We start from the raw sequence: 24,912 nt of genomic DNA, 5'->3' as shown, positions 1-24,912 counted from the left end.
ACTGCTTTGTGTGTTATTCCTGGATGACAACTATTGACTATTTTATGTCCCTCGGGTTCTTCTGAGCGAAAAATATAATAATGCTTCCTAGTGACAGAAATCTCTCACATCTCATACAAATACCCCAGCAAACAATCAGGTTCCTTATTTCTGTCCAAAAAAGTTGAAGATGCAGCTGAAAGAATTGACGTCTGCATCTTCAGTTGATTTATTCACGAGCTTAAACATGTTAGAATAGAACAAAAACAGGTATTTCATCGTCCTCGAGTAACCTGAAGTTAGAATTCATTCAGCGCAGTTTCAAAAGTAAGGCTACGTCTACAACAGCATTGTTGGTATTGGCAGTTGGACCATAATTTTCTAGTGTTGATTCCAAGATTGTTTTAATTTAAGAATTGTGTTGTTTCTGACTTTTCAGTCTTCAGTTGTAGGGATGGGAGGTCTATCGACCTATATTAATCCTTGCAGTTAATAACACTGTGGAGGTCTTCAAGCTGACTTAGACGATTTAGTTAGATGGGCTCGAGAGTGGGGCTTAGAAATCAATGTTAAGAAAAGTGTGCTAATGCACATCGGTTATGGTAATAGTTACCGTTATACTATTGAGGGCAAACCTCTTCCATGCGTTCAAGAGCATAAAGACTTAGGAGTAGTATTAAGTCATGATTTAAAAACAACTACGCATTGAAAAGCAGCCGCTGTCAAAGGTTTTCGTGCGTTATGGTCACTTCGCCGAGCGTTCAAATCTTTTGACGAGAGAACGTTTCGAATTTTATATCCCATATATGTCAGACCACATTTAAAGTATTGTATCCAAGCAGCTAGCCCATGTCTGGTAAAGGATACTAACTCCCTTGAGCGTGTCCAGCGTGTGGGAACGGAATTAGTAAAGGGTCTTTCTAGACTCCCTTACGATGAGCGTTTAAAACGCCCAAATTTTCTCCCCTTGTCGTACCGTAGGACACGAGGTGACCTTATACTGGCATTTCGTATCTTTAATTATGATTTGGGTGTTAATATGTCTTATCTTTTTGCTCCCTCCAGCACTAATAATCTCCGAGGTCATAGCAAGAAGGTTCGTAAACCACGATCTAATAAACTTAAAGTGGTGTCCCGTTTTTCTCATCGAGTAGTCAATGATTGGAACGCCTTACCCGAACAAGTATCAGCCCCATCAGTGATTTTGAGATCACTGCTTGAAATCGCTGACTGTTCTCGATTGGTTTCGTTATTAGGTGTGGATGCATTATATACGCTTACTGGGTCGTTGACTCACCTCTTGTTCTTCACTATTCCAGTCTTTGCTTACGTTACTCTGTATGCCCCCCTAGTACACAAAGTACCTTCTAGCTAGACGTAAACCATCACGTAGGCAGTGGGGTTTTCTCTTAGATTCAAAGAAGAGTTACTGCATTCAATGACATCCCAGTCTCTAGATTTTAGGGAAATTTAGGGGTTTTCATACAATTTCCCCAAAGTTTTCTGTTGTTGCTTCCCCGAAATCAGGATATTGGGACGTTTCAACTCGCACAGATTATTCTTTGACAATGGAACCCTTCCGAAACGGCTTAATACTTACAGTTGTATGTTCTGGACACCTAGGCATCAGGGTTACGATCGAAATAAACTCCCACGCTTCTCTTTTAAGAGCAGTCCTAAGACAGTATTCTTTGACACTTCTCAGATATGTATTCCTTGCCCCTTGTAAGGCAGAACAGATGTTCGATTATTTATCAGATGAGCTTATCACCTTCCAGTTTATTCTGTTTTGATACGTGACCGTGAAATATATTATTATTATTAATGGCTTTATTCAATATTATATTTTGGTACAAAGTAGAAATCTGTCGAAGGCCAGAAACATTCACATTCTACTGTTGTTCGACCGAATATTAAGTCCCTAGTTATTGTTCAGGTTCAGATTTGTGTAGTAAGGACAGAGGGCCTAAGGCCTATGTTATTCCTTTTCTATTATGCCACTGTGAGTGTATAGTCTTCTCTTGAATGAGTCAATTGAAGGTGTGGACACCAGTGCTTCGGGTAACAGGTTCCAAAAACTGATGGTTCGATGTGAAAACTTGTATGCCACGTGTATTTTGTTCATTCTTGGCCTTTCTACTCGCCTGCTATGTCCTCTGAGATGTCCCGATCTAGTGGGAAGCAAAAGATAGAATGCGTTAGGTCCAAAATCATTTCTTAGTATTATATACATCAAAATTAGATATCCCCTTAGCCTGCGATAGGACGGAGTAAAGGGGTCTAGCTTTTCAAGCCGCTCTTTGTATGGTAAACCCCGCAGTTCTGGAATTGTACAAGTAGCTGCCCTCTATACTTTTTCCAGGATACCCGAGTCACCTTTTAAATAGGGGCTTGCAGCATGAACGCAGTTCTCAAGCTTAATTCTCACTAAGGTTTTGTATACTGTAGTGAACACGGTAGTATTTAACTTAGTGAATGTCCGTCTTAAAGCCCAAGGAGTTCTAAACCCCTTAGCTGCGACCTCCGTGCAACGAGCCGTGGTCTTGAGATCATGACTCACTATCACCCCAAGATCCTTATGAGACTGGACTATGGGTACAGGCACTTCCTCTATTCTGTACCTATCAACCTTTGTATCCCCAAATCGGATGTAGACACACTTTGCCGCGTTGATAGGCATCAGCCTCTCTTTAGACCAGTTAGTCACATTATTTAAGTATGCCTGAAGTGCGCATGCATCTGCGTCTCCCGTTATTACTCGTCAGATTTTCACATCGTCAGCGTATAATAACATTGGGGACTGTACTATACTTGGGAGATCAATTATATACAGTATTAAAAGTAAAGGACCTAGGACAGAACCTTGAGGTACTCCACTAAGTACGGGTCTTCAGGTGGAGCACTTGGAGTTTACTCTTACTTTCTGTATACGACCTTCTGGGAAATCCTTAGGCCATTTTGAAAAAGGTCCGGCAATACCAAGGTTTTCCGACTTCGATAGCAGTCTATTAGTTGACACCTTGTCAAAAGCCTTACTGAAGTCTATGTAGACAACATCCACTGGTTTCCCATTGTCTAGAGCCTTTATCCATTGCTCCCTTGCTATAATGAGATTTGTTGTGCAAGATAACCCTTTTTGAAACCATGTTGTGTGCTGTTTAACAAGTTGGCTTCCACAAATGTCATTATGGTCTTTTTGACTATTCTTTCCCGTATCTTAACTACGACATTGGTGAGGCTGACAGGTCTGTAGTTCGATGGACGTTGTCCTGTTTTGTGTATTGGAGTGACGATTGCATCCTTTCAGTCCACAGGTAACACACCGTGGCCAATTGACATACTGAATATCACAGTTAGTGGGGCTACGATATATTGTTCAGTTTGTTTCAGGATTTTGGGGTATAGTTCATCTGGTCCTTTTGACTTGTCCATGTCCAAGGTACTAAGAGTCTTAAGTACATCGTCTTGATCAAAGTCCACGGTGAGCAGACGGTTTTTGACTTTGTATTTGGGTCTGGTCCTTTGTCTAGAAGAAGTTCCTGAGTGAAAACTGCCTCAAAATAGTTAGCCATTGCCTCCGCGTTTTCCCGATCATCCTCCATTATTTCAGATTCACTCCCTGCTTCAATCAGGCTGGGGATCCAATGGTGCATCCTTGTTCTGTAATTTATGTACGAGAATAATCTCTTAGGCTACTTGATTGCAGATTATGCTAAATGCATTTCATATTTTCTCTTGGCTTCCGGAATTTTAATTATACACTTATTTCGTATCGACCTGTAGAGTTCCATCGTATTTGCAGCGTTCAAGGCTGATGACAACGCTCCAACATTTCTTCTTTTATCTTAGTAAACGTTGAATATCCCGGCCTATCCAGGGATGGCCGTGCTTCTTTTTCTTCTTTGGGACTATCCAGGGTGTGTATGGTTGAGTTACCCGGTTGTATGTCTGCCTTTTCTACTGATGCCCCCCTTGTAAAGCATCCAAGTGTCAGCCGACACTGCAGAGTTTATGCCCTCTATGTTCTCACTGGTAATCACATGAGCACCACTCACTGTTAATTATTTCGTTGAAACCTATTTAGCAAAAGTCATCTTGCTGCACCACATCATCTAATGTTGCGACATATAAGCTTAGTTGATCCCTACAACTTATAATCACTATATCTCAATTAAATCGTTTCCCGTCTTATACTAAACTGCATACTTGCAGCTGACTTGTATGCACCATCAGCCGGTAGGTATATATATAAATAAATAGTCTATGGCAAATCAAGACATTGAGTCTCGAGCATGTATTTTACGAATACACTGATGCTTAACTAATTGCTGTTAGCTACCCGTCCGAATTTCACATACTTGTCACTATTCACATACTAAAACACTTTTTGATAACCATTCATATGTATTGGTAGTATTACTGAATTCTATCACGGTCAGGTAAAAATGAGGTCGAGAAAATCTCCTCGTACCTGAATAAAACGTATCATTTTATTACTGTGCACTTTTATATCCTAGATGGTTTTGAGTATCCATGGTCATTGGCGTGGTAGCTCAACTTCTGAACTGATAGTTGTTTGCTGCTAGTGTTCATGAGTTTATGACTTTCAGGTTGTGTTATCGACCTACTATGTTGTAGCAGTTCAGTCGTAAAGATGGTGAAGGGCATACCTACTTTTAAAAATGATCGCAATTTTCTCTTTCCGAGGTCGAAATCCAGAGTGAAATGATTTTGTTCACAACTTTACTGAGGCTGTTGATGTTTTAAGCGCAAAGTGGAATTCAACTGTTTGTTTTCAAAAATTGCACTTAAAATGGAGCCAAGGTCTAGGACTTTTTTCCAGACTAAAACTAGGCTTCAGCTTACTTGTCAGTTGCATAAATTAAGCGAAATCCGGATTCGTTTATACTGGTGAAAGGGTTCACTGATCATTTGCCACTTTACTTCCTTAATAACCAACCTCAAGAAACGGTCTAATTTGACCACCGAGGTTCTTTTCCTGCTGTCATGTTGACCTTGCTTTTTTTTACACAGAGGTCGATGTAGTCTGTTTTGATATTCATTCTGGGAAGGTCTTTGTTATGTGCTTGGGACAATTAACTGTTTGTGTAGATTTTTTTTTCGGCCCAATTCACTTATCTGTCCTAATTTTAGTGAGGATTGACATTTTCCCTCGTTTATACCGTCTTTAATTTTGGAAAAGTTTCTTCATATCAATCTCATTTTGGAGAGCGAATATTTATTTATTATAAAATATGTATAGTTATCTGATAAAAGTTATATCTCTTGTAATCTTTCGTTAGGCTAGCCATGTATTTCTTCAGTCAAAGCTACATTACCTAGCAAGAAATTATTTAGCAGTTGGTATATAGTTTATTGGCTAGTAAAGGATTTTTTAATGATCTCTTAATATCATTCATGTAATGCTTTGTGTCAGATTTAATCATTATATATGTAATCTGGTTCACAACCCCACAAGGTAATAAGGAGTTAATGCAGCCCAGTTTTATTTTGCATGGGGTCACGTGTTTAAACTGGCGAGTCAAAGACCCAGCAAGATCTCTTCATATTTGTTTAAATTCTGTGATTAGTGCAGATTACCTTAGTTTTATACCAGATTTTATTAAGTGGATTTCCTACTTCTTATTCAGAGTTTAGTAAATCAAACACCGTAATGGTTGTCGAATCAGACGACTCTGGTTTTCGCCAACTGGAATACTTCTCTTTAGTTTCAAAAGTTTGCACAGAATTAACAAATCATTTGGGTTTAGATGACAAAGTCCTGGGTAAGTTGATTGTTTGGATTTTTTGATCATATCAACTCTTTCACAGCTGAATTTGTTATTCATTTGGCTAAGAAAAATCCGACTTTTGAAAAATTCAAAAGTGCTTTGGAAAAGAAAGGCGCGGAGTTTACGGTAAGGGCATTTATTAGATTACCTTTGATATTTGTTTTCTTGTCCACAGGACCCATTAATAGCCAGTATTTTACGCCTAGTTGAGAAAATGCTTCCAAAGAAGGAGAAAGTTACTAAAAAGAAGGCATTAACATCTTCATCTAACAAGAAAGATTCTGAGTTAGATGTTGTCAAAAACAAACTAGAATTGAGAAAGCGACTTTTACCTGCTTTGTGTATGCCAAATGAAGATCCAAACGACGAGGTATTCTGTTTTCTCACTGTCATTAATGTCTTGTTTATTTTCCATCCAGCGATTGAATGTGGAATCTGAAAATGTAGAACCGTGCAGTGATACTGATAAAAAGGATGGGATTCGTAACAAATTCGTTCATCCTGATGAACTGGAAGAGGAATTCCATAGTGATAATATCAATAATAAAAAAGATTGTGTAGATGACGTCGAAGCTTTGGCTATGATTAAAGACTTGGAATTATTGTTATCCGGTGCTAAGGAGTAAATTTTCATGTTTATAAAAATATTTTCTTAGAGCATCATTATCTAAGTCAAAGCCACGTGACGAAAAGAAAAGTGAAGATAGACGGTTAGTAGTTTCCTTATTTGCTTGTTTGAATCTAGTTGTATGTTATATTTTCCCATTGATATTTGACATTTTCGTGGACAGTGACTTCAACATATGAATCAGTCAGTCAGTCAGCTACAACGTATGTCCAGGCACATATATGCATCGGTCCAAGTTGCCGCACCTCATTAGTACAGCACGATGAGCACCAAATTCATAGTAGTTACATAAATAGTAGTAATATATAAAACAAAGATTGTGTATAAATATATAATACAGAAAGAAGTATTTTAATCTCACCGTTTAAAGGCAGACAATTATATACACCTACGTGATTGTAATCGATTCTGAGTTGTGTCGTTCAGAGTCTACAACCATTGGTTACGATGATCGCGCGAACCCCAACCAAGTAGTCTGCATCTATCAACATGGCTCAGATCAGAAGTTAGTGACTTCAAGCACTGATGCCACGTTTTTGGTTTGGCATTCCCTAACCTTCTTCCAACCATCCTCAGCATTGCGCGTTGTGGTAGTCGGTGTTCAGGCATACAGTCAGTCAGCCACAACGTAGGACCAGGCACATATATGCATCGGTCCAGGTTGCCATACCGCATCAGCACAACAAGATGAACACCGGATTCATAGGAGTGGTTAGGTCAAAGGTGGTAATATATAGGAGAAAGATTGCATATAAGGATACAGTACAGGAAGAAAGAATTAGTTCGTAGAAAGAAAGATATGAAGTGATTTTAATCTCTTAGTTTAAGGGGAGACGGGGAGTGTATACACCTACGCCATTGTGTTCGATTCTGAGCCATGTCACCAAGAGTCTCCAACCATTGGTTACGACAGTCACGCGGACCCCAACCAAGTAGTCTGCATCTACCAACATGGCTCAGACTAGAGGTTAGTGTCTTCAAGCACTGATGTCACGTTTTGGTTTGGCATTCCCTAACTTTCTTCCAACCATCTCCAATACAGGATAGCATTGCACGTCGTGGTAATCGGTGTTCAGGCATACGTAACACGTGGCCCAACCATCTCAGTCGATGAAGATTCACAACCTCATCAACTGATTTACCATCATTCCCTAATACCCTGCGTCTAACCTCACTATTACTTACCCGGTGATCCCAACAGACGCCAGCAATATTTCTAAGGCATCTGTGGTCAAATACTAGTAGCTTACGAGTATCTTCGATTCTTAATGGCTATGTTTCGCTGCCGTAAATTAAAACAGAACGAACCGCCGCGCGGTATACTCGTCCTTTTATTGATAGACGGATGTCTCGCCTTTGCCACAGGTGACATAAGTTGGCAAAAGCCAAACGAGCTTTTCGAATCTGTGCTGAGATTTCGTCAGACACCAACCCATTAGGGCTGATCAGACTTCCAAGATAAGTGAAGTTGTCAACGCGTTCGACTACTTCACTCCCTATCCTTAGTTCAGGTGTTGAGGCAGACCAGTCCTGAAGCAACAACTTGCATTTAGAGGGAGAGAAGCGCATTCCAAACATTCTGGCATTGTTGCTTAGTGCTACCAGAAGACTCTGCATTTTGTCAGCATCTTCTCCGATCAGGACTATATCATCTGCATATTCTAAGTCGATAAGTGGACCTCCTGGAAGGAGATCAATACCCGAGAATTCAGTCGACGAGAATGTCATTTCCATCAATGGGTCTATGATGAAGTTAAACAAAAATGGGGAAAGTGGACAGCCTTGACGAACACCACTTGAGGTTGCAAAAGTAGATGACAGTTCTCCATAAGCTCTGACTCGGCTAGTAGTGTTCGAGTAAAGAGCCTTCACAAGGTTTATGTACTTCTGGGGTTCGCCTTTCAATGACAGACACTGCCACAGAATCTCGCGGTCTACCGAATCAAATGCTGCTTTTAAGTCAAGAAAGACCACGATTGTCGGACGTCGATAAGTATGCCTGTGTTCTAGAATCTGACGAATGGTGAATATGTGGTCGATGCAGCCACGACCAGATCTGAAGCCAGCTTGGTTCTCTCGTGTTTGCAGTTCACGAGTCTTAGTTAGGCGTCTGATAATTATCGAGGCTAGTATTTTAGATATTATATTAGTTAAACTAATCCCTCTGTGGTTGTCACAGGATGATTTTGACCCTTTCTTATATATTGGGACGATAAGTGATTGTGACCAGTCAGATGGAATAACGTCTAACTCCCAGATCTTAGCTAAAATATTAGTCAACCTAATCGCTAAAATTGGACCACCATCCTTAAAGACCTCTGGAGCCAATCCATCTGGACCAGCTGCCCTTCCTCGTTTCAGATTAGCTATAGCCTTTTGAACTTCTGCTAGAGTTGGAGGACCTACTTCAATGTTCCATTCACACTGTCTGGGAATGGAGGGTAGTTGTAGAGTCGCTGAAGGCCAGCTGAACTGTTCCCTAAAATGTTCCGCCCATCGTTCTAAACGTCTGGACTGGGAGCAGATGAGAGTATCGTCTTTTTCCGAAATAGTCTCACTTACACTTACACGTGATCCAACCATTTAGTCGATGAAGATTTACAACCTCATCAATTGATTTACTATCATTCCCTAGTACCCTGCGTCTAACCTCACCATTACTTACCCGGTGATCCCAGCAGATGTGAGCAATATTTCTAACACATCTGTGATCAAATACTAGCAACTTACCAGTCAACATATGCACTGCTTCAACTAAGTAGCATAATTATTCCTATAATGTCTTCCATTAAATCTGATTTAGATATTTGTTCCATACTCTAGAGAGCTGATTTTAGTACACGGTGCTAAGTAGTTGAATAATTTATATACAGTGGGGCTGAGTTCTAAATGTAAAGAATTCAATTATTTCTTTAGATCCGATATTTGTGTCCTAATTTGAGTTCATTTGATATTCTTAATAACGATTGAAATTTAAGTTATTGTGAGATTGCAAGATTATATTTAGAACTATGGTATGATATATACCCCGTACTGCATTGCTTTGTCTTTCGATCTTACGTGGCAACAAGTTGTTTCTATTCCTCCGTGAAATAGTTACATTGTACTCAATTTTATATAAATACTTGATGTTTTTTCCCTCTAGCAGTTCAAGCTCGAAGTGCAGGGACAAAGTATATATTTAGCACTGTTTATCGAATTCCGGGACTATTCTTTCGTAGTTTTCATGATGGAGATTTGTTGTCTTTCATATAAGTGAAACTACTTGGAGCCTTCTCTGTGGAATTTCATCGTTTATACTTAATTTTCTATCGGCTGTTTGATGTTATACCTTTCGAGTTTGCTTGTCTTGGTCAAAACATTTTTTGCGGAATGGGTTGTTACAGAATTTTTGGGACTTATACATTAATAAATGTTCTGGTTCACTCAACATATCTTTTTTATATCAGAAGGGTTTTGTGGATATTATAGTAATTACAATGGTTGAGATCATGAGTGAATTGAATCTAGACCACCATGAAAAACCTGGAAGCAGTGAACGGCCGTTTCGTCCTATTGTGGACTCCTCAGCAGTGTGCATCCACGACATCGCCTTGCGAGATTGCAATCCAGGACCTATCAGTCTCGCGCTCGAGCGCTTAACCACTAGTCCGCTGAGTCGACATTCAACGGTGTTAATGTCCAACTCCAACCAATCCACGAAATTGAGCGACACATCCACCAATGTCTTCAGTGAGTTACTATCTCACAACAGACCCGGTTGAACTCCACTGGCCACTGCTTCTCACTAGAACTCCAGGAAATACCTCTTGAAGCCAGTCACTAGTGAGTATATGTTGATTCATGTCAGAAGGGTTTTATGGATATTATAGTAATTTCAATAGTTGAGATCATGAGGTCGTGGATGCGCACTGCTGAGGAGTCCACAATAGGATGAAACGGCCGTCCACTGCTTCCAGGTTTTCAATGGTAGTCTAGCTTCAATTGACTCATGATCTCAACCATATCTTTTTTTACCAAACTTTTTAATTTTCGTTGATGAAAGATGGAGTTTGACTCACAAACCAGTATGTGATATTACCATATGTTCGAGCGTTTCACTATCGAATGCATATCATATTTAGAAATTAATACTCTCAAGTTTAAGACTGTCATATACTCTATATATTCCTATCTGTAATGTTACATTTAGCAAACCTGATTCTGAATGATTAGAGATGATTGATGTAAACCCTTGGTTAATCTGGTTGTATTTACTTTCGATCGGTAATAATGGGATTCTACAATTTTAGCAAAGCTAGTGTTCGCCTATATGAATTCGAACATGCCTCTATGTTGACTCTAACTAACTAATGAATTTACATCATTCAGATCCACGATCGAAGACTTTAACTCTGCAGTACTGAGTGTTGGTCGTACAATATATTCTTTAAGCTGAAAACAGTTTAATTGTTCATAGCATAGAGCTACTACCTCATGTTGTCGATCATTTCAGTGTGTCTGCTTGACTCGGATTTTTCAGTACCATCAAACTCGATTTATTATATTTAAACATATTGACGTTGGTACAAGGAGGCACCAAATATATATGCGCCACACAAATCAAATGGTTTGTGTTGGGTCTGGGATACTGCCCGGCAGCCCAAATCGAAGCAGGTGGTTTCCTTAGGTGGCTACTTCTCGAGCCCCCGACCTACAGGTCTAATCCACAAGGCAGTGGGGCAACGTAAGGAGATGCAGTCTCATGGTAACCGGCAAACGACACCAGGTTCGTACTCCTTTTGTTCCTTCAGTATCCTGGAGCCCATGTGCATCATTGGTTTGGAATGAGAGTTTTTCAGCTCCTCTAATTGGGTCCTCCTTTGTCATCAATCCGGTCAAAACGCCAGACATTCGCTTTTTGTCTTCTCAATTTCGTAAACATCCCCTCTTCAAGAAGGCAGTGAATAGGACTTCCTTGGAAGTGGCTGTATACTCGTGGCCATGTGAGAGCATTTCGAGAGGGGGAGTTGACTATCGCCACTCTCGGCCGTACCAGGACAGTTGGGGGCTTTATCAAACTCTGGAGTGGAAACTAGAATGTAGTCACTGACTAGTATTAAGAGATTTGTTGCACTAAATTATTTTGACAGACTTTTCCTTGCTTTTGAAGAAAAGTACTTGCTGCCAGGATAATTAGTATTTGGGAGGGTATTTTGCATACTGATTTTTCTGATATTTATTTCCGAAGGAAATTCTTTTTAGAGGCCACTGAAGTTGGTAACTAGTTCTGTTCAATTTTCGTTGACGCGATCAAAAATTTGTTCAAACTTTCATTTCCTGTTTCATGGCTATATTTTACATATAAATCTTTTAATCATTTACTGTATATAAAAAAAAGTTCAATTCTTAACTTGTACTTCTCTTTATAATAATAGTGCTCGTCGTTCACATTCTAAATCTCCTCATCGTTCACGACATTCAAATCGAAGGGCTCATCAAAGAAATCCTGATGCATCTAGTGATTATCGTGGTCATCGTAAAAAGTCCAGGTGAGTTAGTTATTTTTCTGGTATTTATTTTCATAGTTTTACTATTTTTTTTATGTATTTGATTTCCGAGGAGCTTTAAAGCTGATCTTATCAGTCTTATGTATTTTCCTGTTTAATAAGATTTCGGTTTATTATTACTATTGTTATTTTTCATCATCCACTAAATATTACGTATTATGATATCAGATTATTAGACAGGTTTTTCAGTAAACCTTATTCCCATTTTCTTACACTATAATCAGAATATGGTAACTACTGGTTGAATTGTTTTCACCATAATTTTCAATTATAAATATTTGATTGCACTGCTGTGAAAAATTCTGTCATTTAAGCAACTGCATATTGTGGATATTTGAGGTGTTTAGCTTACACATTGTCTCCACTTTTCTAAAGTTTTTAACTGACAGTGAAACTCGTTCACTGTCGTAAACTTTTGCACTCATTTTTTGGGTATTTGATGTGTGAGTTTAACTATTACTATTAGTTTCTAGAAAATACCAATTATGAACACATCTATGTAAAGTAGGCAATCAAGACATTTTGATGCAATTTCGCAGGATCAGCTGACTAGTTCCAGTCTTATTATTGTCATTCTTAGGATTTACATTTCTCATCTGGTTTCTCTGTTTTACCAACTACTGACTCAAATGGAAAGTGAGTTACGTCTTATCGATAAACTATGAACCTTTGTTACGTGTTCGCCAAATTGATGAGGTCCTAAATTCTTTACTTTTAATCTTACTTCAAGAATAGTAAGACTTTAGATTCTAACAATCTGATTTCTGCAAAGAGATCCTCAACTATTCTGTTTAAACCGTCTTTTCATAAAATCAATATGACTTCTTCTTGAATCAGGAGTAAATAAAATCAAAAAACATCTTATCCGTCACTTATTCTGTATATTTCTTTGCTTTAACGTGATTTCTATTTATTGTAAAACCCACTTGAATTTTGTTTGGAAGTGGAAGTATTATCACTTACATTTTAATTTATAAATACTAGATCACCTCATGGGAAAGAATCCAGATCGCCGTCGCCCCACTCCTCCAGACATCGATCTAAGGATCATTCTCCAGCTAACAAATCGTCTTATCATAGAGACCGATCACGAGCTGATCATATTTCACCTAAAAGGTATTCTCATAGTTCAAGTAGTCCAAATTACGAAAGTAAACGACTAAAAGATCTTCCTTCAGAACCTATTGTGGGCGATATCTATCGTGGTAGAGTTACAAATGTGCTAGCATTTGGAGCTGTTGTTCAGTTAGATGGACTTCGTAAGAGATGGGAAGGTCTGGTGCATATTTCTCAGCTACGTCAAGAAGGTCGTGTGGCCAGTGTTGGCGATGTTGTTAATCGCAATCAAAAGGTAACTTATACATTTTCGACTTAACAGTTAGTGCTCCTTTGACTCTGCTTATAAACTATAGTATTAATAATAATAATGATGACAAAATCGACAATATTATTAATTTCGAGATATTCTTAACCATGAACTGAGATTTATTCTGAAATCATGAGGAGATAAAGAACAGTGGAATTCCGCATAGTATACTGTTATAACGCCATACATAATCTAACCCAAGATCTTTTGTTTAATTTTAATAGCCATGGCAGTATAAAGGCCTGCTAAAAAATATACTTAGTTGTGATGTCCTGTTACCATTGGAAGACTTTTCGACTGTACCACGTGTTGGTAATTATTTTTTTCAGACAGTAACTTTCACACTGCTCAAGTTGATTCAACCTTCTAGCAATCATTTTGAGGGATAATATCCAAATCTGTGACTAATATGTTTATATACCAAACTATGAACCACATTTACTGTTTACGAATTGTCGATAGTGTTTCGTTAAAGCGTTATTTAACTAGCTAACCTTGCAGTTAAAAGTCAAATCCTTGGACCACTGGGTCACAGTCTTCCCAAATTATTTAATACTAAACCCAGTACTAATTAAAGGCTTACCTTACAGGCTGTTTCAACGTTTTCTGTCATAACACTTGGTCAAAGACCATCTTGCTGATTTGTTATGTCTTTTGCATGTATATTAGCCTTCTCACCTGACGACATGCTTTACGTTCACTGAGTGTTGTATGTCCAATATTGTCCTCATTGTTCTTATTGCAAAAAGAACATGGATTCATTCTGTATTCTAACCAAAAATCTTCTCTTTCTTGAAGGTCTGGGTAAAAGTTATCTCGTTCACAGGTACTCGAACTGGTCTTAGTATGCGTGAGGTGGACCAAGAGACGGGTGCTGATTTGAATGCTTCACGCTTACCTGAGAAGAAATCCAATAATTCTAGTGAATCGTTAGATAAAGATAAAATACGTCTCGTAGATGAAGAGGATATCGATGGTGTTCGGAATCCTGATCGTCCTGCAGCTAACTCTGGACCAGGATTTTTCGGTAGACGCAAAGAAATGGGATTTGAGGAAGACATTGAATCTGGTCCCAAACGGTATGCTTGATATTTCTTTCTATTAATGAATGTTGTTTTTGTTATTGTTAATAAGGTTATCAGTTTTAGTTTGGAATAAACCACTTGTACAGTGTACTTACTATTTTTTATTCTCAGTAACTATAATAATATGGTGATAATGTGTACATTTATATATTTTTAGAAAGGTTCAACGAATTAGTAGTCCAGAACGCTGGGAATTAAAACAAATGATGTCAGCTGGTGTAATTGAAAAGACAGAATTACCTGATTTCGATGAAGAGACTGGACTTTTACCACGTGAAGATGAAGAATCTGACGAAGATATTGAAATCGAACTTGTTGAAGATGAACCACCATTTCTTAAGGTTTGTCTACAAACCAATAAACTCTTTTTTTGACGATTATAATAACTGATTGAAGTATAATCAACAGTTGTGGTTTTTCAGTTTGTCAAATTTATTTTTCAACAGAAAGCAATATAATCTTTTTTATTTAAATGAAATTTAACTGGATACGATGTGAGAATAAAAGGTGAACAATTGTTGGGTAGAAAAATGTATAGAATTTGCAATATGATTTTATCCATATCAGCTGGCATCAAAAATTATTTATTTTTCCCATCTGAAGGACAGAAACTAGGTGGCTTACAGTCCCTCTTACACACTGCTTTAGATTATCAACAATTGACTTTATAGTCTTGATTTCTTTTCGTAATTTGATCACTGGTATAACTTAGTTACCTAGTACAGATTTGTGTCTTTCTTCAAGTCACATTTTATATGTAAAGGTAAGTAATACTATATGGTTACCCAAACCTAAATAGATGGAGTAGAGTTCGAATCTTCAGCCCGGTTGCTAATCCCCATAAAATTCTTGAGGATCCTTAATAAATATGATATAAATATATGATACCAATGTTTTCAAGGATCAGATGAAAATGACGTTCACTACTCTCCGATCCTCTATGGATATAAACACTTGATCAGAGTTATTCCCAAATAGCTTACTTTTATAGTAAAATAAGATATTCTGTTTTTACAACGGGCATATTATTATCATTAGTATTGTTACAGGTCGACATAGATATATGTAATTATTTGATTCATATCTAAGTAGTTTTTATATTTCAGTTTAATATTATGTTTATTAATCTTATATTAATCATACTTTCCAGGGTCATGGTCGACATGCGATGGATTTGTCTCCAGTTAGAATAGTCAAGAATCCAGACGGATCATTGCAACAAGCTGCCATGATGAGACAAGCTCTACAAAAGGAAAGACGTGAAATGAAACAACAAGAAAGACAAAACCAAGTAACAGCTGAACGAGAGACTGCTCCTGAACGGATGGGTAAAGATTGGCATGATCCAATGGGGTTTACTTGTAAGTAATTTCTTTTTAGGATGCAATTATTTCTTTACTGAATTTTATGTAGCTCAGTGTTGGTTACAATGCAGCAGATGGCTTTAATCCCTGTCTACCATTAGATCTTTATTTTTGGACTTATTATGATTTTTTAGATCGACTCTAAAAAATGCCCACACGACTTTGTCAGGACAGGGAAACAATAAGATCTAGCTAAATTAAAGATCCCCATTCTAGGCTGTTGGACAATGAGGTAGAAATCTATCTACTTCCGAGTTTGATTCTTTCAGTTACTATTTTCGAATAATTTTATCGGACAATTTATTATCTTTGGGGTTTAAGTTGTTTAAAGATATATCATAGGAGTTAATTGTTTATTAAATAAAAAATATTCGCGGTCACAATTCAGGTGTTATCTCTTGATATTACTACTGCTCAGTGAGGCAAAAGGTACTCGAAGAAGCAGTCGTCTTTGTTGCTGGTTTGCGTTTCATCAGTGCATGACATGCTTATTATAAAATCATTTCACTCGGTCATATAAATTTTATAATTATAATTCTTCAATTTCATCGGAGTATAAATTATAATCAATTACATTTGACGAATTCTGATTTTACTGCATTCATATTAATACTTGTTATTAGTCAAATGTAAACATTTTGATAACATACTTGCGACATCTTTTTGTATCACATTATTCTATGTATCTGATATATTTCAGTGGACAATGAACCACAGTTTTCAGGTTCACGTTCAACTGACCAGTTTAAAGATGTACCGGAATGGAAACGTGCTGTTCAAGGGGGTACAAGAACTGGAGCTGTTGGTAAAAAGATTGTACGATCTATTCTTGAACAGCGTCAAGCCTTACCCATATTCAGACTAAAAGATGAGCTAATGAAGGTTAGTTTCCCAAGTTTCAATACCATTATGCCGATCGAATTAAACAGGTACTCAATCTTATTTGTTAGCTGTTAAGTGCCAAGTGTTGTGTAAATAAATCGTTCTAAGTGCCTTCAGTGCTTGACAAGATATGACAAGTGAATGTAATTTTATTCAGAAAAGACCAAATAAATATGTAGGAGTGTAGGGAATTCGTAAAGATAGAATTTTATAGTTCACATTCGCAAACCCCTCATATAATACTGATAATTATTTGCTTATTAGTGGCTAATTTTGAGCAATTTCAGGAGCTTCAATGAGGAACTGTAACCAGTGGAGTTCACCCACCAATGACACTGACATGTGGTTGTTGAATATTACGAACTGATTGAAGCTAGAAAGGTAACGAATTAGACGCCGACTCAATAGTCTAAAGGTTAGGCACTCAACGTGAAACGTAAAAGCCCTGGATTCGATCCCTGATAGGGATCACGGATATGCACTGCTGAGGATTCCCATGCTAGGACGAAACAGCTACCCAGTGCTTCACGGTTTACGGTGACTATCTAACTAAGGTCAGCCCGTGATTTAAAATATAGAATACGTAATACTGAACCAGAAAATTTATGGGTTTCAGTGTGATTGGTGGAGATGAAATTATTTGAATCTTATAACAAGGCATTCACAAAGCCATAAAAATTTGATGTTGATCTCAGAACTGTTCTCTGAATGCTTATTATAAGTTTTATTATTATTTTCTTTCTATAAAAATAAATAAATTTGTAATTGATACAAAATTAGTCTTTTTCCGTTTGCGTATTTTTACAAACACATGCAATTACAAATTCAACAGACTTTAATGCATATTTGGTTATGACTGTCGGAATGAATTCTCAAATTCATATTCAAGTCATATGCTAAATTATAGTAGCATAAGATGAACTTCATTTTCATTCTTACGTATTTTTAATTGTAACTCATCTCATTCAAGCGAATGGTTAATGAATAATATAGAGGTAATCACTATTTTTCGTAACTTACTTAGGGAATACATTGTTTTTCCATAAGTTTTAGTTAGGAAACTGTAGTTTGTTCAGTCTTTCAGATGGACAAAAAATGCATAAAAGCATTGTTTGATTATAGGTAGAACTTTCCAGTTTTTTGTCTTTTGACTGAGCCAATAGCTGAAGTAATGTGCGTATTGTATACTACCTATGCAGCTTTATTAATCTTATTGAGTAATTTGTTTTCTACGTTCGGGATAAAATGGGGACTAGTCAGCTGTTCAATACCTCGAGTTTAAGTATTTTCCCTCTAGTACCATTAATTATGACTTATTAAACAACTGTGAGGCGATAATATTACATTTTTATTGAATAATTAGTACTGAACTTATTCATGAAATTTTGTCCCGAAATTGCTTCCTTAATTTTAATGTTACATATTCATATCGTTTGCACGCAATCAATAATGTGATGTTTTTCTTTTAATAAATACAGGCAGTGAATGATAATAAAGTATTGATTGTTATTGGAGAAACTGGTAGTGGGAAGACTACCCAAATAACACAATATCTAGCTGAAGCAGGTTATGTCAACACTGGTCGCATTGGATGCACTCAACCACGTCGAGTAGCAGCTATGTCTGTAGCTAAACGCGTACGTTTTCCAGTTTCTTGTTCATTTAGTATGATTTACTTTAAGTTTGTTTGCAAGTTCGAACCATACTGTACTTAGCCCAACACAGACAGATGGTAATACTACTAGAGCTTAAACATAAAGAAGTGTGCTTAAAAACCTATTACATGAACTTATATTTGGTTAGCGAGTTGTATTTATGTTATTCAATACAGATTTATTTGCTATAAATGTTGATGTATAACATATTGAGTTATATGGTCTGGGTAGAATTGAATGTTTAGATTTAGTAAGAATCTTTATCCTAGTAGTAAAGAATTGAGCTCTTAGGCATCAGTTCACAAGGAACATTACATTCATTTAAACACTAATAATATCCCAATATTACTGATTAAAATTGGATTATAAAACAAACATTGTGGAAGTTCGATACAAGATGTTCAGGATATAATTTTAGTCTAGTTGTAAACTTTTGTTAACTAAACTTATTATGATTTTTTCTTGTATCTTTAATTACCGTTTACGTCAATGTCCAATGTTGTTGATTTCATAGTCGGTTTTAAAAGTTGTTTTTGGTATTTGGAAGGAAAAATAGCGTAAAAACGAAATCTTTTGTTTGGTAAACTAAGTTTTTTTGAAATTTTTAAGCGAATTCAAATCATTGACTTGAAATGTTGGTCAACGGTACCTTCACTATCGATTTTTCTTCATAATATAAAAATATCATTTCCGATTATTCATTTCCGTCTTTCTAAAGTTTCCGTTTTTATCGTTGATATTTGTTTACAACATGATGTTACTACGTTGTAGGTGCTCGAATCGGATGACACATCTCTGTTTTATGTTACTTTACTTTCCTCTACCCTGCTCTGCTCTATTCTATAGTTACATGAAACAAACTTTCATAGATGTTTTATTTTGCAAAAAAGGATTTATTGATTTAATTGTCTTTGTCCATCCGCCATATTTTACACAACATTCACTCTTTTGTATTTTTCTAGGTATCTGAAGAATTTGGTTGTCGTCTAGGGCAAGAAGTTGGTTATACAATACGTTTTGAAGATTGTACTGCACCAGAGACAAAAATCAAATACATGACAGATGGTATGCTGTTACGTGAATGCCTTATTGATCCGGATTTACGCCAATATTCAGTAATTATGTTGGATGAAGCACATGAACGAACAATACATACAGATGTATTATTTGGTTTATTGAAAAAAGCTATTCAAAAACGAGATGATATGAAGTTAATTGTCACTTCAGCTACTCTTGATTCAGTCAAATTTTCTCAGTACTTTTTTGAAGCTGTAAGTGTTAAGGCACTAAATTTATTTTGATTCAAATCATTTTTTCGAGACAGTAATCTATGAGAATTTATGCATGGATAATTAATACGCGATTGAAAGTGATAACGTAACCTCATGTCATTTATATGGTGATTGATTGCCTTAACGCAGTTATTGTTACGTGTGCGTAACTCTAATACCTTCTTGATTTCTTGATGAAACTACTGTATCAAAGGTAATTTTGAAGCAGTACAACATTCAGTGAAATAATAGCACTCAAAAGTGCTGAATCGAACGACATTGAAAGCTAAATAAATGCAGTTAAGCAAATTGTGTTTTGTTCAGTGTTTACTTGATTATCACTTGCATTTGTTTGATTAAGTTTTGACCAATCAAACCACACTTTATCCTAGAATATTTTTGAGTTTGTTTCTTTTTAGTATGATTTAGTTAGTTAGTTAGACACAAAAACATTGGTACAAAGGGGCACCAAAATGTGTATGCACCACGCAAAATTGTGTAACGGCTGGGATTCCTCCTGGTTGCCCAATCTGAATCAGGTGGTTTTCTAAGGAGGCTACTCTTCGAGCCTTTGACCTAGAGATCTAATCCACAAGGCAGTGGGGCAACGTAAAGAGATGCAGTCCCATGGTAGCCGGTGACCAACAATAGGTTCATACGTCATTTGTTTATTCAGGATCCTGGATCCCATATGCACCATTGGTTTGGAATGAGAGTTTTCCAGCTCCCTTAGGCGGGTCCTCCTTACCTACCAACCTGGTTTAAGCGCCAGACATTCGCTTTTTGTCTTCTCAATCTCGTAAACAACATCCTCTCTCCAAGAAGGTAGTGAGTAGGACTTCCTTGGAGGTGGATGTATACTCGTGACCATATTAGAGAATTTCGAGAGGGAGAACGAACTCTCCCCATTCCCTACCATACCAAGGCATTTGGGGGTATTCGATGTAATAACTTGCTACAATAACTAATATGTCAGAATGTAGGTTTGTGGAGATTGTAGTAGATTTTCTTAATAGTTGAATTCATGGGTCGATCTATGCTAAACCACCATTGAAAACCTGGAAGCACAGAACGACCGTGTTGGATGGAGATAGGTATCCACCTCAGGATCATGGATCGATTGGAGTTAAACATTAACACTGTTAGATGCCGTTTCAGTGGTCTAGAGGTTAAGCGTCCGCGCTCGAGATCGGAGATCTTGGGTTCAGATCCCGCACGCGGGATCGTTGATGTGCACTGCTGAGGAGTCCCACGCTAGGATGAAACAGTTGTCCAGCGCTTCCAGGTTTTCAATGGTGTTCTAGCTTAGGTTGACCCATGAATCTAACTATTAAAAAGATAACTTATTCAACAATACTAGGATATAAAGCAGTGGGTCGTAAATTTTATCTTCAATGAAATCTGAACATGTAAATAAGCTTGAAAACGATTCATGAATTTGATTATCTGATACTATCACATATACTTCTAATATCCATGAATTTATCAGGTAATGCATAGTTCTTAATGAAGAGAAGATGTACACTTTATGTGCGAATAGACTAAAAGTGTAGACATATTAATATATCCATATAAGTTTGAGACTCGGTTTCCAAAATTATTTATCACTTGAGAAAATTTTTTGATTTATCTATATTCAATTGATCTGTAAAATAATCTTAATGATGATAATGACTTATAAATAACATTGGAGCTGTTTGATTATCAAATATTTGAATACATATTAAGTTGCCCCCAAATGCCCTGGTACTGCCGAGAGTGGGGAGAGTCCCTCCTCCCTCTCGAAATGCTCTCACATGGCCACGCGTATATATCCTCTTCCGGGGAAGTCCTACTGACTGCCCTCTCGTGGCGGGGGTGTTGTTTACGAAAATGAGAGGACGAAAAGGGAGTGTCCGGCGCTTTAACCGGATTCCAAACCAATGGTGCACATGGGCTCTAGTATCCTGAAGGAACAAATGGCGTATGTACCAATCGTTGGTCACCGGCTACCATGGGACTGCATCTCCTCACGATGCTCCACTCCCTTGTGGATCAGACCTTCAGGTCGAAGGCTCGGGGAGTGGCCCCCTAGGAAAACCACTTGCTTCGGTTTGTGCACCCGGGCAGTATCACAGCCCTCACACATATCAAATGAGATTTGTGTGGCGCATATGTATTTGTGCCTCTTTGTACCAATATCTATGTGTTGAAACAAAATATAAATAAATAAACATATTAAGTTAGTTGTTAATTTAATGAACTTATTGTAAAACACAATACAATGCTTAAAATATCTTTGTGTGACTATGAATTCATGAAATATTTTGAACAGTAATAATTAGTTAATAAATAACTCATATCAACTGAATAATAGTGTCTATACGTGATAATTTATATTACAAGTGTAATACGACTAACGCTCGAATGATAAATGCTTAACGCGGTAATTAAGTGTTGTAATTCTGTGGTGTGCTACTTATATCGACATAAGTAGTATATAACGCTAGTCAGGAATAGAATGTCTGGCATCAGAAGGCCATGAAGATCGAGGGGGAAAGAACGGGAACAGAAAGCATTTGGTATGTAAATGTAGGAACAATGAAGTCTGAGACGATTGAATGATATTTGCAAAAGGAACAGTCAAGTTTGAGACAGTTGAATGACATTTTGCAAGTGAAGTATTTACTGTATGGTCCTCATATTTTACTAAAATGTTCTGTAAGTTTGTGTTCAAATACGTTCGATTGTCCCCAATCGTGTTCTCATTCACTATAACTCTACTACTTAGTATTCCTTAGATTCAATTCTTCACTTCATTGGTCTCAAAATTAGAACATAAATTGGAAGTGAATGAAAACATCTTCCTAAAATTAAAGCAATAGAGGATAGTAATAGAAAAAATCATTGGCTCTTATATAAAATTTACAGAAGACTCTTAATGTCTTCTCAACCCATCCCTTCGCGTTGATTGGTTGGAAACAGACAAATCAACGTACCCTGACTTGATCTTGATTCTAGTAAATAATAAAACCAAGATCCTCTATTCCGATAACATTGAGTAAAATAATTACTTAGTTTTAAATAGATGATTAGTTTATAGTAAGAAAACGATTCAATATAATAGATATTTGACTGTACCTTTCTGTCAACACGTCTAAATGTATAACAGGTGTTTTACTCTTATAGCACACCATTTTAAACAGTTCACTAACTAGACATAGGCTCATGTACAAAGATAACATTGTAAGCTGTTAGTTGTAGTTGGGTAAACTACATACTCACATACTCACTTATGAACTATATAATTATGTGCTAATTTATGTATTATGTCTCTTTGGGCTTGTAATACTTGACAGTTAGTAAGACAAGCGTATTTAAAGTAGTTTTAAACCATCAATTCACCACTTTCTTGCTAATATATAACAGTTCATTAAGGTTGTTTCCTGACAGAACCTTTCGTGAGTGTGATTAGACCAGTTGACAGTAATCCCAATGTAAATGAACCCTATGAGACCTTTGTGTTCCTACCATTTTTTACTTTCTAGCATGTTTATACTTCGACTAGTGTTTCTTTTACAATGGTTAGTAGGTTATCTCTAAATCACTAGGTGTAAGCATTCATCATATGTATAAAATAAACTGAATTAATAGACGAACTTGGATTGTTAATTTTGTAAATATTTGCTTAAGTTGGCTAAAAATAATCATTGACTACACAAACCAAATACATTTTCATACACTCATCCATGCATATTATATGAAGGATAGTAATAATATTAACTGGTTAGTTAAATTATAGTAAGTAGAAAGGTTCTAATTCGTAGCCTGACAGTTAAGATATAAATATTTTCAATATTTAAATTACTCTAGTTTTACACGTTGCTGAAGACTATTGATGAGCTCATTGACTATTATTATTTATTGCAAATAATCCTTTGTTTTCTTTCTCTATTAAAATATATATTTAGCCTATATTCACTATACCTGGTCGTACATATCCTGTTGAAATATTGTATAGTTTAGAACCAGAAAATGATTATCTAGACGCTGCACTCAATACAGTTATGCAAATTCATTTAACTGAACCTCCAGGTATTTGATCTTTTTACTTTGTACACAGCAGTATGATACATACATGTATATACCCGTTTAATCCAGTTGAATCAATAGATTCATTGACACTTAACATTGCATGAAACTATTCAAACATTATTATTAAAACCTTAAATTATTTTTTTGTTTTACAGCCTATTGCTAACCGAAGTTTATTTTCATGAGGAATTTATGTTTTTTTCTTTGCTTGTATAATTGAAAACAGTTCGGACAGGCGTTTATTTTATGTACTGAATTCATACATTTAACACTACTCAGTTTAAAAAATGATCGTGAATTATTTGAATATGTCGTAGTATTGTAGTAAAATTTCATTTTAGTATTTAGAACCCTGTTATTTATTAATTTGATTAGCTACAATTTTTATTTTTTAGCTACTAGTCAATTGCAAGTAGTTTGTTAATGTCTTTAAAAATAATAATGGTAATGTCAGTTTTCGATTATCGGTAATACTTTTGAAGTTGATATGCTGTTTATAGGCTGGAATACATGCTGATCAAATGTATAATTAGGTTTTTCAAAAGCCATTTAAACTTTGTACAACTTTTCAGAATTACAATAACAAATCTATCTATCGTAATCGATCAACAATCGAATATTAAGCATAAAGTATAGAGTAGTAGTAGTCGCCTTGGTCTATGTGACTGAAAACAGAGTTACTGTTTATAAACTGATTCTTATGATAGAAAAATGTCAAATTACTTTTTATCTAGTTCTAAGTTTCATTGTTACTATTCATACGGGTACCTTTCTATTGACTCTAGTTTCTGTTTAAGCATTGTTTTGAGTTGAAAATGAAATTTCCGGTCATAAGGAATCTGTTGAATATACAAATGCCCAAATGATCTCAGCACATCATTTTGTTCTAAATCTAACTTTTTATGTATAAACTCCCATGTGTGTTAGCTTATTGCAGTTAACTAATAATCAATGTTATAAACACATTGATGTCTTGCCTACTCTAATAGTAGTATTATTGCATATTGGTCAAGTCAGTAAACTATTGTTTATCTGTTTAAATATCGTCAGTTGATTTGTTAGGAAACATATTACACCATTGAGGTAACTGCTCTTATGAATCCGGTGTTCGTCTTGCTGTGCTAATGAGGTATGGCAACTTGAACCGATGCATATATGTGCCTGGTCCTACGTTGTAACTGACTGACTTGATTTGTTAGAAAACATTTCAAGTGTTTATTCGAGTCAACGTCTTATTCCAACATTGTCTCATTCTATTATGACTGTT

The 24,912-nt window shown here is 36.5% G+C and overlaps 1 protein-coding gene across 2 annotated transcripts in view; it reads left to right on the top strand.

Annotated features, from left to right (window-relative positions):
• Positions 1–301: 301 nt before the first annotated feature.
• The window catches only part of DHX8_1 (ATP-dependent RNA helicase dhx8), a gene marked incomplete at its 3' end in the record, with an annotated part of 47,893 nt that continues 23,282 nt past the window's right edge, over positions 302–24,912 (top strand). The window contains exons 1-15 of one of the 2 annotated variants that reach the window (XM_051209709.1): positions 302–335; positions 5,631–5,765; positions 5,812–5,897; positions 5,947–6,141; positions 6,191–6,393; positions 6,428–6,481; positions 11,817–11,930; positions 12,933–13,299; positions 14,113–14,393; positions 14,557–14,740; positions 15,550–15,760; positions 16,464–16,645; positions 18,124–18,282; positions 19,263–19,571; positions 23,522–23,645. In XM_051209709.1, coding sequence (XP_051075169.1) covers positions 5,654–5,765; positions 5,812–5,897; positions 5,947–6,141; positions 6,191–6,393; positions 6,428–6,481; positions 11,817–11,930; positions 12,933–13,299; positions 14,113–14,393; positions 14,557–14,740; positions 15,550–15,760; positions 16,464–16,645; positions 18,124–18,282; positions 19,263–19,571; positions 23,522–23,645 — 2,581 coding nt within the window. In that variant the 5' untranslated portion in view covers positions 302–335; positions 5,631–5,653. Of the gene's footprint in view, positions 1,236–5,630; positions 5,766–5,811; positions 5,898–5,946; positions 6,142–6,190; positions 6,394–6,427; positions 6,482–11,816; positions 11,931–12,932; positions 13,300–14,112; positions 14,394–14,556; positions 14,741–15,549; positions 15,761–16,463; positions 16,646–18,123; positions 18,283–19,262; positions 19,572–23,521; positions 23,646–24,912 lie in introns of both variants that reach the window. The other variant, XM_035731168.2, reaches the window with a different exon arrangement.

Source organism: Schistosoma haematobium, chromosome 1 (genome assembly GCF_000699445.3).
Source record: "Schistosoma haematobium chromosome 1, whole genome shotgun sequence".
In the NCBI taxonomy this organism is placed as follows: Eukaryota; Metazoa; Platyhelminthes; class Trematoda; order Strigeidida; family Schistosomatidae; genus Schistosoma; species Schistosoma haematobium.
Note: the sequence above shows the minus strand (reverse complement) of the source record. Positions and strands in the feature narration are given on the sequence as shown.